Raw genomic sequence first — 13,737 nt, forward strand, 5'->3', positions numbered from 1 at the left:
TGAGTTAATAGGCAGGGGGGTCGAAAAATACAGTTAATCCAATATAGTATAAAAACAGATAACAAACCCATTAAAACGCTGTAAGCAGCCATTATCGTCACGATTTGCATTTTTATAAACGAAATTTAATATTGCACAATCATTATTATTGTGCAGTAACATTTTTATTGTACATTTCAAATCATTTATCTAGGTTCAATTGTACAAACGAGTTAGCGTAGCGAACGAGCTAACCTGAGGGCAAGTGAGCGCAGCGAACGAGCTCCAACCTAAAGGTGAGTGAGCGTAGCGAACGAACTTCAACCAGGACGTGATTGAGCCATGCGAACGAGCTCATCTTGAAAATGAACGAGCATGTGACATAAAACCACAATAGGACAGGACGACGTCTGTCGGGCCAGCTAGTAAGTAATAAAAAAGTGTAAAATTATATTTAGAGATAGTAAAAACACTCTTAAAAAGGCATGTAACATGAACAATCTTGTTATTCTTTTTCTTTGATCTTCTATTAGGTTTCTCTTCAATTCATACACAAATTCAACAAGTCGCCATATTTAGGCCTACTTATGGCCCAATCACAGCCTTACTATAAAGTTACCATGGTTACTAATCACTCAATCACAGTTTACGAAGCATTATATCCATATCGTCATCATTCCCCAGCTGTTGTATCTGAAATCTGTTATAACATAGCGCACAGCAGACAGAAGAGTAAAACGGCGCAGACGATTGTTATTGGCGCAAGCGTTGTTTATTCCATTTCATTTTCATCAAAGGAGCTGTGATCCTTCCAAAGGGAGGGAGGGGGGGTCGTTATATAAAGAGAAAGACGCTGACAATTCGTTAAGCAGAGGTTACGAACGCTATATGGACATTCTGGCAATAAAAAATTCTTTAAATTGAGGTGACTTATAAAACTCTAATTTTATTTACCTATATAGAAAGATAAGTTTTCAAGTCCTGTACAACACTGATTCACGGTCTTTTCCCGGTAATCAAAATTCAAGTACAACTTGATACACACAGAATCTCCGGTTCCCGACCTGGATATAAAATGGCTAGTTATTTAATTTAATTTACAGTTACATATTAGTACCCGTGATAAATCAAACCCGTTATATAATCCAAAGCCACACGGTTATTAATCTCACTTGGTTTTGGATTTGCTTACAAACGAGATCGGAAATGGTTACAAACGTGATCGGAAATGGTTAGGGCCTACACAGTATTCGTAAACAACATTTATGTAAACATATCAGTGACAGCTACAAAAAGGAATCTTTATCCAAACAGCTGTTCGTAATTTCATATATGACGTGTTCTCTTAACAGGTTATTAGTATTTCATAAATGACGTATGTAGTAAACATGGAGAAAAAAAAACTAAAAAAATCACACAAAATTGGGTTTTTGATCGTCCGTTATTTTATTTCCAAAATGGTGAGGCCATATTTTAATGGCTAAGCACGCTCTCGCCAATCCTGTGAATACAATTAAACCATTAGAATCATAATCTGTACTCTAGTTTTCTTTAGAGTAGGCTGCGTATAATGTCTTCTGGGCTGTGACAGACGGACATAAATTGAGATAAGATATGTTTATTTATTTATTTATTCCAATGGATACACCATTTACAAAATAATATATTGAAGCACATGATTAGAATAGAAAGATAACGTGTTTCAACTTCTTCAATGTATAAAACGTAAAAAAAACCCAAAATATGTATAATTCTGTACAGACAAAACTAAATCTTTATTTATATAGATTAACTGGTTTTGGTTTGAACTTTCAATATCTAAAAAAATTATAAAACTTCTTTTAGTTGAACAAATAATGCTGGGCGGGGGAATAATGTTTCTCATTTGTTGTGTACCTCATTTATGGTGGGGGGAGCTGTTGCTCAATTGGGGGGGGGTGCGTCATGAGTCTAGGGGGGGATGGGCACCCCTGTATTATAAGTCCAAGTTTCATAACCCCAAGGTTAAATAAAACCATGTATGTCACATTTCGTCCAGGATATTCTCCGCACAAAGAAGCTAGAGCTTGACCGAGATACTACAGTCTAGGTCATAAAGAAATTGAATGCCAGAAACGGCGCGAGCACTGAGGGCTTAGTCACATGTTGACCTGACCTGAAGTAATGTGACAAACAATCCCAAGTCTGTATCCAAAAGAGTAGAGGGGGTTTTTTAGTGAGTTGTCTGACAAGCTCAGGAGTCTCACACTACAGGCTGGCTACCTGTGTGCGTAAAAGCATTTTACCTCCTCTCCCTTAGAAAAAAAAGGTTAAATAAAACCAAGTACTTTAAAATATGAAATTTCATAACTCCAAGCGTGCAGATTTGCAAGGATAACAAGCTCAAGTTTCATAATTCCAAGTGTTTATAACACCGAGTTTCATAACTCCAAGTTACAATGGGTACAGTCCGTGCAGGAAACGATAACACACGTACACGCATTGCACACACACCTGCTGGAAGAGAGGTTCGGATGTTCGCGAGACTATTTGAAGTGGTGCGTTCCCTGTCGCTTCGCACGTTTGTCTAAATTGTAATAAAAATATTTACAGGATGAAATTTATATATTTAAATTCTGTGTGAACTGATGTTTAATACGATATATATACCATTTAGTTTGTGCAGATGGGTAATTTTTAATAAAGGAGAATATAAAAAGGTTGCTTAATGTAAACATGAAAAAGTAAGTGAGCGAGGATATTTTTATTTTTTGATCAGATGAAAACTTTCAGCGAGAAAAGTGCAGATGATTAGTCATAAATTTTGTTCCAAACATTTTTTTGTAAGCCTTTTATTCTGTCAAATAATTGTCTTAAATGACCACGACGAGGTATAAATGCATAAATTAGTTTACGTGCTGACTGTGACATACGGTATTGAGTAAACAATTTTCAAAGAAATGTTGAATATTCAACAATTAAATTGAAAAGTCAAACACAATATTAAGACATAGCCAGCCAGACTACTTGTGCTTTGTCACCTATTGACTAAAATAATTTCTTCATCAGCATCTTATGTGTTATATAATTTACAGAAAGTGTTACATCAGTGTGTTCAGTGCCAGATGTATCACAAGCAATAGGGGCCCGCAAAGGATAAAAAAACATGTTTTCAGAACAAATTTTTTAAACCATCAGTTTGCTGCTATTATGTCCCCGTGGTCAAGTGTAGATAATAATTTCTCTCTATAAATGCGGACCTAAGGAGATGTCAGAATCAGAATCAGAATCAGAAAAGCTTTATTCAAGATTTATACATTATATACCTACATGAAATATATGCATAAATACAGAATGGCGTCAAAACAGCTTATTACTAATTAAAAATACTTTGTTAAACTAAATAAAACAGGAAAATTTAATTAATGTAATTACATGTTGTAAAACTCTTCAAATGAGTAAAATGCTCTATCAATTAGTAACAATTTAAGTTTTTTTTTAAAAGACCTAATGTTTTTTATATCAAATATTTCTTTTGGTAGATGGTACAAAAACTTAATACCTGCAGCTGTTGGTTTCTTGTTATAAAACTCCAGTTTGTGTTGTGTTACGGATGGATAATTTTTATGCCTAGTATTATATCTATGATTATCCCCCAGCAGTGGCACCTTGTCTTCAGAAGCCCTCACATGCATAATAGTGTGCAATATATATGAGCTGTAAACGGTTAGAATTTTTAATTTAGGAAAATATTTTTTGGCCGATTCTTCATCATCCAGATTTAACATGATTCTTATTGCCCTTTTTTGAAGGATTAGAATACTTTGTAAATTTTGATTACTTGTAGCTCCATATAACTCAATACCAAATGTAATGTGTGAGTTGATATGTGCATGGTAAACCTTAAGCAATATCTCAAGGGAACAAAATTTTGACAGATTTCTTAAGGCAAATAAACCCGAGGAAATTTTATGTAACAATTTATCCGTATGGAGTGACCATGATAAATTTTCATCAAGCAATAAACCCAAAAATCTTGTTACCTTTACCTGAGTAATTTGGAGATCATTTACTTTAATACAGAATTCTGGATTTTTCTTTTGTGCTGTACTGAATGACATAAAATTGGTTTTATTAAAATTGAGAAATAATTTATTGAAGTTTAAGTAGTTTTTTATAGATAACAGATTGTTTTGGGCCGACTCTTGTATTTTATTAAAACATTTACCAGAAACCAACAAATTTGCATCATCAGCATATAGACACAATTTTGCCATATTATCTGTTAATGCTGTTGGCAGACCTTTAATATAACAAAGAAATAAAATGGGACCAAGAATCGAACCTTGAGGTACACCATATTTGATACACCTCAAAGAGGATTTTACATTTCTTAATTGGTTGAAGTTATTTATATGATTAATTTCCACATATTGTAATCTGTTTTCAAGGTAAGATTGAAACCAATTTAAAGCATTGTTAGCAAAACCAAAATTTTTTAAAATTGAAATTAATGTTGAATGGCAGACACTATCAAAGGCTTTACTAATATCCATAAACACCCCGACAGTGCTCTCACCCTTATCAATAGCATCAATTATAGTTTCTATCAAATCAATTGTTGCAGTGACAACAGATTTACCGGGCCTGAATCCATGTTGCTCAGTATCAAATAAGCTATTATTTTCTAAGAAATTCATTAATCGTGAATGCATGGCACGCTCATAGATTTTTGATAAGCATGGCAAAATAGATAATGGTCTGTAATTAGAAGGGTCCTTATTGCTACCAGATTTATGTAATGTTTTAATTTTAGAGATTTTTAATTTACTTGGAAATATTCCTGAAATGAAAGAAGAGTTGATTAAATGAGCCAATGGTTTAGCTAAAACATCTTTAGCACTTTTTAAAACAGGCATAGGAATTTCATCAAAACCACAGGTAAACTTGTTTTCAAAAGAAGAAAGAATCTTGTCTACTTCAGCTTCATCAACAGGCTTTAAATAAAATTTTACTGAATTTACAGGATTTGAGATTGCACCAAGAGCTCCCGAAGACAAGTCCCCAATCCTATCTACCAAACTTACAAAATGTTCATTAAATATTTCACATATATCATCGGGTTCAGTGTATTCAAAGTTACCAATTTTTAATTGGATTTCATTTTCACGAACTCGGTTTCTGTTTAGTTCCCTATTAATAATATTCCAAGTAGTTTTTGAGACATTACTGGCATTTCTTATATTGCTTTCGATATAATGTCGTTTAGTACTATTTAGTTGGGCTGCGTAGCTTCTTTTCAGGTCTTTTAGCTTTTTTATTAAAAACTTATCCTTATTTACCCTAATTTCTCGGCTTAATAGTATTATTTCATCTTTAGCTAACTTAAGTTCCGGAGTAATCCAATTTTTTGATTTTGAACAGGCACGAGACTTTAACTTAGGAAAGCAACTATCAAAATAAAACATAAGGATATTAAAAAATACATCATATTTTTCCTCTACAGTCGCTAAATATAAATCAGTCCACGTTTCCTGTGCAAGATAATTTTTGAATTTGGTTAAATTTTCAGGAAGGAATTTTCTAATAGATTTAATAGTAGGTTTGTTAAACTTTTGTTTAGAAGAGATGTCCCGAATTTCTAAGAGTTGAGCGTCATGATCAGAGAGCTCAGTGATTAGGCCTGATACTAAAAGATTGTTTTTAGGAATTGTAGTAAATATATTATCAATACCACTTTCACCCTCTAATGTTATTCTAGTAGGAAAGTCTACCAAATAATGCATATTATATTCATTTAAAATATTATTGAATATCTGATAGCCCTTGGAAAACTTAAGAACGTTAATATTAATGTCTCCAGCCACAATTACTCTTTCATATTTCTCAAAAATAAGGCCTAACAAACTATCTAATTTTTCAAGAAAAATATTTTCGTATACAGATCCTGGAGTTCTATACAAACCAACCAATAAAAATATGAAATCATTAACTCTCGCCTCAATCATACAACATTCAAAATACTTATCCTTAACCAAATTTTCAACTGCAGGAATTATAATTTTTTTTACTTTAATATGGTTACAGTCACGAGAAAGAATCATAACACCTCCACCTAAGTAGGTTTTCCTACAGTAATAGCTTACAATATTATAGTTAGAAATGTGTGCAAAACTAATTTCATCATTATTGAGCTTGTGTTCACTAAGAATAACAAAATGGGGCTTTAGTTCGTCTAAAATAATTTCAAGGGATAAAGTACGAGATGAAAAATGCTGGATATTTTGATGGAGAATTAATACGTTAGAGGAATGTTTGTTTGTTACAATAGGAGAGGAGGTGTTATTTTTGAACATTTTTACATTATTTATGTCCTGATATCGCCGCGGTCACAGGTGTCAATGATTATATGTCCCCCGTTTACGGACCGTGAGAGATGTTCACGATTTGTCCTGGTGTCAATATACCCCTAGATTAGGGTAAGTGTTCACAATTTCTCCTTGATCGTGGGTGACAATGATGATTTCCCCGTAATAATAGCCCACAGGAAATGTTCACAATTCAACATGGTCATGGGTGTCGATGATGATGTCCCTGTAAAGTGACCCACGGGAGATATTTATGACTTGGAAGCGGTCATAGGTGTCTATGATGGCACTGCCTTATTTCCCTCTATGTATAGCCTTTTGTTGCCTGGACTATCAAGTTTAGAGGACTTATTTAAAACAGCTATGCTAGAAATTATAGACCGGATGCAATGGCGGATTATGATCTCAGCAACCCCTAGGCACATGTAAACTTGGGCCCCACCCCCATGGACGTCATTTCAGACTTTTAACTGGGGTGGCAAGATCTACCAGGGGGTCCAGGAGCCTTTCCTCGGGAAAAGAAACTGGCTTTAAATTTTTTAGTTTCTTAAGCTTTTTCAAACTGTTTTTAAAAAAATTTTATTTTTATTTAGAAAATTCAGTTACAGGAAATGAAATGAAAATTATTTATTTAAACAGGCAAAGTTAGGGCCACATGGCCCTCTCTTACACTTAACCTGTGGAATTGAGAAGCAAAGCTTTGGAATTGGCCGATCTGTACTCTAGTGATCTAAATAAAGATTAATTCATTTGTGAAATTGAAAATTGTTTTAAGCACCATGCCTTAACAGTAGACAAAAATTTAAAAGAAGCCACGGCAAGAATGGCATTAACATTTTTTTTTGTTATATTTTTTTGTAAAGGAAAATAAAACACCGATCTTGTAACTATCCTACTTGTAGTTTGCATCAATAATTAACAGCCAAGTAACTAAAAGGCACCAGGGTCCAGAATTGTCTTTGCTGAGGATAAAACCAGCGACATTCAGATTTGAAGGCAAGCACTACCTACTCAGCTTCTCAGACAATCTAATAAATCCTTAATTATTTCACCTTTTTAAGTGTATAAGAACTGATGATTTGAAAATATGACTTTTGTATAAATATAAAATCTACTGCTTAAAAGTGCATCTTACCTATCAGAATAATCATTCATCATCCCTTCAACTATAACAGAGGAGAGAGCTTGCAGTTGAGACGTCAGATTGTATACAGCAAATATACCCTAAAAACAAATACTTTATTAAACACGATATAACATTAACAATATTAATGATAGCGTAAAACCCATTAAGTGCTACTGTTCCATTTCCTAGTATTTATTTTTAAACATCTTTGCCACCAAGACTGATATTCGAATATATAATAGGTTACGTACCTTGGTCTGTCTTCAGTCTTATTTTAGTCAATGGATGACTAGTTTCGGGTACAAAGAAGATTGGGTACCCATTGACGAAGATATAAAAAAAATATCTTCAGTAATATTTTTTTAGGTTACCCCTATGTCTTTTTAGCGAATTTCCCATATAGGGAATAAGCTATTACCGTAGTACTCATGGTAAGACCTGGACGCGGGACCGATTTTTTTTTTTTCATTTTGAGGTCCCTAGAGGCCAAAAACACCATCCGTTCAAATTCATATATATATATATATATATATTTATATATTTATATATTTATATATTTATATAATATATATATATATATATATATATATATATGTGTCCGTTAGCACGATAACTCGAGGAAAAATGATCCGATTTTGATGAAATTTGGTACAAACGTGTAAACCTACGTTTATTCGAACGAGTTCGCGATCCAGCATGATCGGACCATGGGAACGGGGGTTTACGGGGGGTTTTATGGGATAAAAATAGGTTTTTCCCATTTTTGACCCAAAAAACATAAAATTTAGCAATTTCTTTCCAAACCATTTTGTAGAGCTTAAAAAAATGATTAAGTATATAATAATTATATAAAGTATAATAATAATTATATAATTATATATAAGTATATTAAGTATATAAATAATTAAGTAGGTATATTGAAGCGTTATTATGCGCCTAATGGTTACGGAGAAAATTCCCAAAAATTGTAAATTTAAAATTCCCATGTTATTCTTATGGAGAATAAGTAAATTGTTGTAGTTTGCTTGTTTATGAACATATTTTGATCAAATTTGGAAAATGTTTTTATTTCTTACTAACTATTAACGTTTTACAAAAAAAAAAAAACAGTTTTACTCTCCCTGATGCAGCAAACCTAAGTACTAGTTAAACTAATTCTATTTAAATAGAGAATAAATGTTATATTTTTAAGTAGACATTTCAGTGTAAATCCAATCAGTCAAATGGAAATTCGCTTAGTCTGCAGGTTTGCTGCGGCGGGGGTATTATGTTGTAGTAGGACCTCAATAAATTCAAACAATTGGCATGTTCAGTGATGTTATCTTGAAAATAAATACAGTACTAGTATATAATAGGTTACGTACCTTGGTCCGTCTTCAGTCTTATTTTAGTCAATGGATGACTAGTTTCGGGTACAAAGACCCATTGTCAAATCCTTTTCAAAACATCATGTAGAAGCTGGTCAAAAATCCGACGGAAGTCTTCATCATTAAAGTTTATTATTTAAAAAACACAAGTTACGAAACATATAAGACGATTGATAGGCCGGCCACATACTTTATGTGTTAACCTGTATTTATATAATGATGAAGACTTCCGTCGGATTTTTGACCAGCTTCTACATGATGTTTTGAAAAGGATTTGACAATGGGTCTTTGTACCCGAAACTAGTCATCCATTGACTAAAATAAGACTGAAGACGGACCAAGGTACGTAACCTATTATATACTAGTATTTATTTTCAAGATAACATCACTGAACATGCCAATTGTTTGAATTTATTGAGGTCCTACTACAACATAAAAAGACATAGGGGTAACCTAAAAAAATATTACTGAAGATATTTTTTTTATATCTTCGTCAATGGGTGTAACATGTTGGTTGCTTTAGTATACAATGACAAAAATTAAGATATACAACATATTAACTAGGGATGTGTCGATTCTGAATCCCGATTTTCGATATCATCAATACTTGGACATTGGTATCGGTATCGAGAATCAATCATCAAAAGTCTATACCAATACCCAATGTATCTATGAAGATCATCCAATCAAAAATTATTGCTGTTGCTGCAAGAATATTAGAACAGAAAGCAGAGTGGATCATATAAATATAAACAAATGATGGGTCCGAAAATAAACATGATTTTAGCAAATTGCTCTATAGGGAAGTAGATATTGACACGGTAAGACCAATATCCTCTTAAAACGTTTTTATTAGCTCGCTTTCTTGTCTGGTACAAATTTTGCAACTAAGCACTCGATAACTCTAATGTAATTTAGAGGAAAATAAATATGGTCTTGTATATTTTTGTAAAAATCAAAAAAGACAAATTTAAATTGGCTTAGTCTGCAGGTTTGCTGCCCCGGGGGTATTATTAATATTTAAAAGGAACTGTCATACCTTCTGATCTGTTAGTATAGGCATTCAGGCCAGTGACGTAATTTGTTTATGTTTATGATTGATACTGTTATAATATTTGTGTGTTGCCGCGATCGCAGGTGACAACAACCATTTCATGATGATCAGAATTTTGCCACGATCCCGAGAGACGATAATGATATCTACACAACTGCGGGAGATAACCAGAATTTTTCTGGGAATGCTGAAGACGGCAATATTGTTTCCGTGAATGCCAGAGAAGATGATGTCCACACATACGCAAGAGCATTTGGTTTCCATTGCGGGAGAAGATGATTATGTTTTCGTTTCCACTGAGCGGTATTCCGGATTTTGTCGGGACCGCGGAAGACAGAGATGATGTATACGTGACCAAGGAAAATATTCACGTCACTCACAACTACGCAGTGATTGTGGAAAACGATGAAGATGTCTCCACGACTTTGGGAGTCGATCAGCATATTACCTTGGGCTCCAGCATGATGTTCCAACATGATGTGTCGCTTTCAACATCTGTCTGCCCTCCTTCCACAGGTTTTGCCTGAAATACAAATGTATTTGATCAAATAAAAATCTGATTAAGATTTATTGTTTTAGAACAGATAAAAATACTCTTTTTCTTAGCCTGAACCTTAGACAAAAATAATAAACTATAGACCGTCAGCTGTGCTGTGGCATTGACTATATAACACTATATAGATCTACGGTGCATAGCCCTAAGGTATTATTGAAAGCTACTTCACACACTGGATAGTAGTGCACCATTGCAAACTTTATTCCGGTTAACATTTTCATTAACAAAAGTGCTCTTGTCTTTTCTGCGATACACTGAGATATAAGCAATCTAATGTGTTAACAATATTCATAGGTACACAGTACGCACAAAAGTAAAGAATTTAATCAGGACAGGATGTTTTACTATGCTGTAATCAAATTAAAGTACAGGTAAAAAAGTATTTACAATTTTTGTCTGTGTCATTAAATGCTATCATATCATATTTACTTACAAGTATCATATTTACTTATACATATTTTTACGCAGTGATAATGCCGTATGGAATAACAATTTATAATTGCATAAATCCAATATGACTCGTAATAATGTTGAAATGACTGCATATTATATAAAATTAAGTACCAAAGACGATTTAGATTGGTAATAACCCTATCTTGGAACATATGCCCCCAAAAGTTGATGTAAGTAAATTTTGAGTGTTGCAATGTGTTTGGCATCCCAGAAAACCCCTAATCAGATGTTTAAACCATTATTATAGGCCAACTACCAAGAGAGATATGGAGCAAACAGGGTCTGGACGTCATCTTGGATACTACACTTCCGGTTCAAATTTCGCTTTGGCAACAGGCAGATTCGTACGCAGATTCAAGATTCAAGACTCAAAATAGCTTTATTAATTTTTAATACATGTGTACATATAATGGTGTCAATTAAATTTTTTTTTACTAACTTACTACATTATACAAAAACATTATAAGTGGTGCACCATTGCAAACTTCACTGCAACATACATGATATTAGACATGGTACTTCAATTTGATCAATTATCTACACACGGCAAATCTACCCACCTGCGACAGAGGGGAAGGGTACTCAGGAGAGGTCTGGAAGATGACGTTGTCCAGAGTTATATGTCCGAGGATCTGTATTTTGGAGATATCCTTAAAAGGTACTCTGTGTTTGTAGGAGAGGTAGTGCTGACCATTCACAGCCACCTGACAGCAACACACCAAGAGCAGTCAAATATTTTATATCGGACGTCGTGAAACACCCCCCCCCCCTTTCTCAGGATTGACAGTTTAGTGTTTAACACTCAGCTACACAACTTATAAACAAGGCTACAGCATTATGAACACTATCGAACCTGTAAGAATTATGTGGAAACTGGAAATAATTAGCGACCTTACCTCGACATGTTATAGACTGTCCAACAACAAAAGGATTTAAGTTTTGAAAGTTTTGAACCCAGAGAAAGTGTACCAACAGGAAGTATAGTGATAATAATCTACTGTAAGTGTAACTACTGGTATGTAATATTAAGTTGAGTAAGCGATGAATCATATAGCCCCCAAACAAATTTTAATACGATAGCATGCGTAGAATTTGAATTATCTATATCTATACTAATATATATAAATGAGATGGTGTGTGTTTGTGTGTGTGTCTGTCTGTTACCTAATAACGCAAGAACCACTGAACCGATTGAAATAGAATTTTGTATGAAGGTAGCTTATACAGATGTCCGGTCATAAGTGTTAAATAAAATTTTGCATCAAACTACATGGTAATGGCGACATAATGACGCACATTTGAGGTTCCCAACCTCAACCGTTAGGGAATAACAAATTAATTAAGGTTTTCCAAAAATTATTGTAGTTGTTATGAAAAAGGTTATATTACTCTGTTAAAAATGCACTAATTGTTAATTTAAATGTCATTTTCAGAATCCTCACAAAATTGTAAATAGATATAACACATAATCGTTGGGGTACGGAAAAATATTCTATTTCCATTTCTTTGTTAAACAATTATTTTTAACATCGACGAAAATTTAAATAACATTCAGAAATTTATTTCTCGGTTACCGAGTTCTGCTGAGTTAAACAAATATTATTAAAAACTTCCTTATTTAAAGGGCTTTACAATAATGTATAACTACATTTACCTACTGTCAAATCTATGGTGAATTTTAAGCACTATTGTGAAAAATCACGGTTTAACCAAAACAGATATTGTAAAAAATAATGAATTTTACTTACTATTTTATGAGCTGGCCATTGATGATGAGGGCTTGTGTAATTTATGATTGACCAGACTACACTTTCATCACACTAAAGAGTTTTTGTTTGGACTTTGGAAAATTTGTTATAAAAAAACCACAATACGTTAGTAAAAACACACAATAAAAATCAATTCAATGACATACTTCGTCCGAAGCACAACTTTTATTAAGGTGGAATCACAGTTTGGGTGTAAAGTGCCCTCCGTTTTCCCGCAAGCAGGCCCTAGCTCGCTTTTGAATTGCGCCAACTGTGACCTCATACGTCAATTTTTCCCTTACTTTCCCAGCAGCCTCAACGATTCTCTCCCGTAACTCAACTTCAGAGTTTACAACAGTTGAGTAAACTAGTCCTTTCATGTAACCCCCCCAAAAAAATCTAACGGGATCAAGTCTGGAGATCGAGGAGGCCATGTCACTTCCTCCACGTCTAATCCATTTCGGGTAGTTTTGGTATAGCCACAACCTAACTTCCGCGAGTTAATTGAAATCTTATCTGAAATATGAAAATTATACCATAACCGTAACATAATCACAAACACATTTTACAACTATATGTTTCTTTTCTTAGCTTAGTAGTTATAAAAAACGTTGCATGCGAGAAAGAAATACAAATTATTCGTTGCCTGCACTTAAATGTATTAATCTTCACAATAGCTTTTCTTTGCCCTACCATGTTTTTTCACAACAATGATTGAATTACATTAGGCAATTTGAAACTTGGCCAAAACTATATTACACCATTGTAAAGCCCTTTAAATAAGGAAGTTTTTAGTAATATTTGTTAAACTCAGCGGAACTCGGTAACCGAGAAATAAATTGCTAAATGTTATTTAAATTTTCGTCGGTACAGTATTAAAAATAATTGTTTAACAAAGAAATTTAAGTAGGATATTTTTCCGTACCCCAACGATTATGTGTTATATCTATTTAAAATTTTGTGAGGATTCTGAAAATGACATTTAAATTAACAATTAGTGCATTTTTAAAACAGAGTAATATAACCTTTTTCATAATAACTACAATAATTTTTGGAAAACCTTAATTAATTTGTTATTCCCTAACAGTTGAGGTTGGGAACCTCAAA

At 33.5% G+C, this 13,737-nt stretch overlaps 1 protein-coding gene across 2 annotated transcripts in view; it reads right to left on the reverse strand.

The window, feature by feature from the left end:
* Positions 1 to 13,737, reverse strand: part of LOC128988715 (uncharacterized) — a 104,673-nt gene that overhangs the window by 62,600 nt on the left and 28,336 nt on the right. For both annotated transcript variants that reach the window (XM_054410286.1, XM_054410288.1), the window contains exons 6-8: positions 11,443 to 11,586; positions 10,322 to 10,396; positions 7,462 to 7,550 (exon numbers count right to left, since the gene is read on the reverse strand). In XM_054410286.1, coding sequence (XP_054266261.1) covers positions 7,462 to 7,550; positions 10,322 to 10,396; positions 11,443 to 11,586 — 308 coding nt within the window. The remainder of the gene's footprint in view (positions 1 to 7,461; positions 7,551 to 10,321; positions 10,397 to 11,442; positions 11,587 to 13,737) is intronic.

The sequence above is a fragment of the Macrosteles quadrilineatus genome, unplaced genomic scaffold (genome assembly GCF_028750875.1).
Source record: "Macrosteles quadrilineatus isolate MER2022 unplaced genomic scaffold, UCM_ALF_1.0 Scaffold_3__2_contigs__length_128488019, whole genome shotgun sequence".
In the NCBI taxonomy this organism is placed as follows: Eukaryota; Metazoa; Arthropoda; class Insecta; order Hemiptera; family Cicadellidae; genus Macrosteles; species Macrosteles quadrilineatus.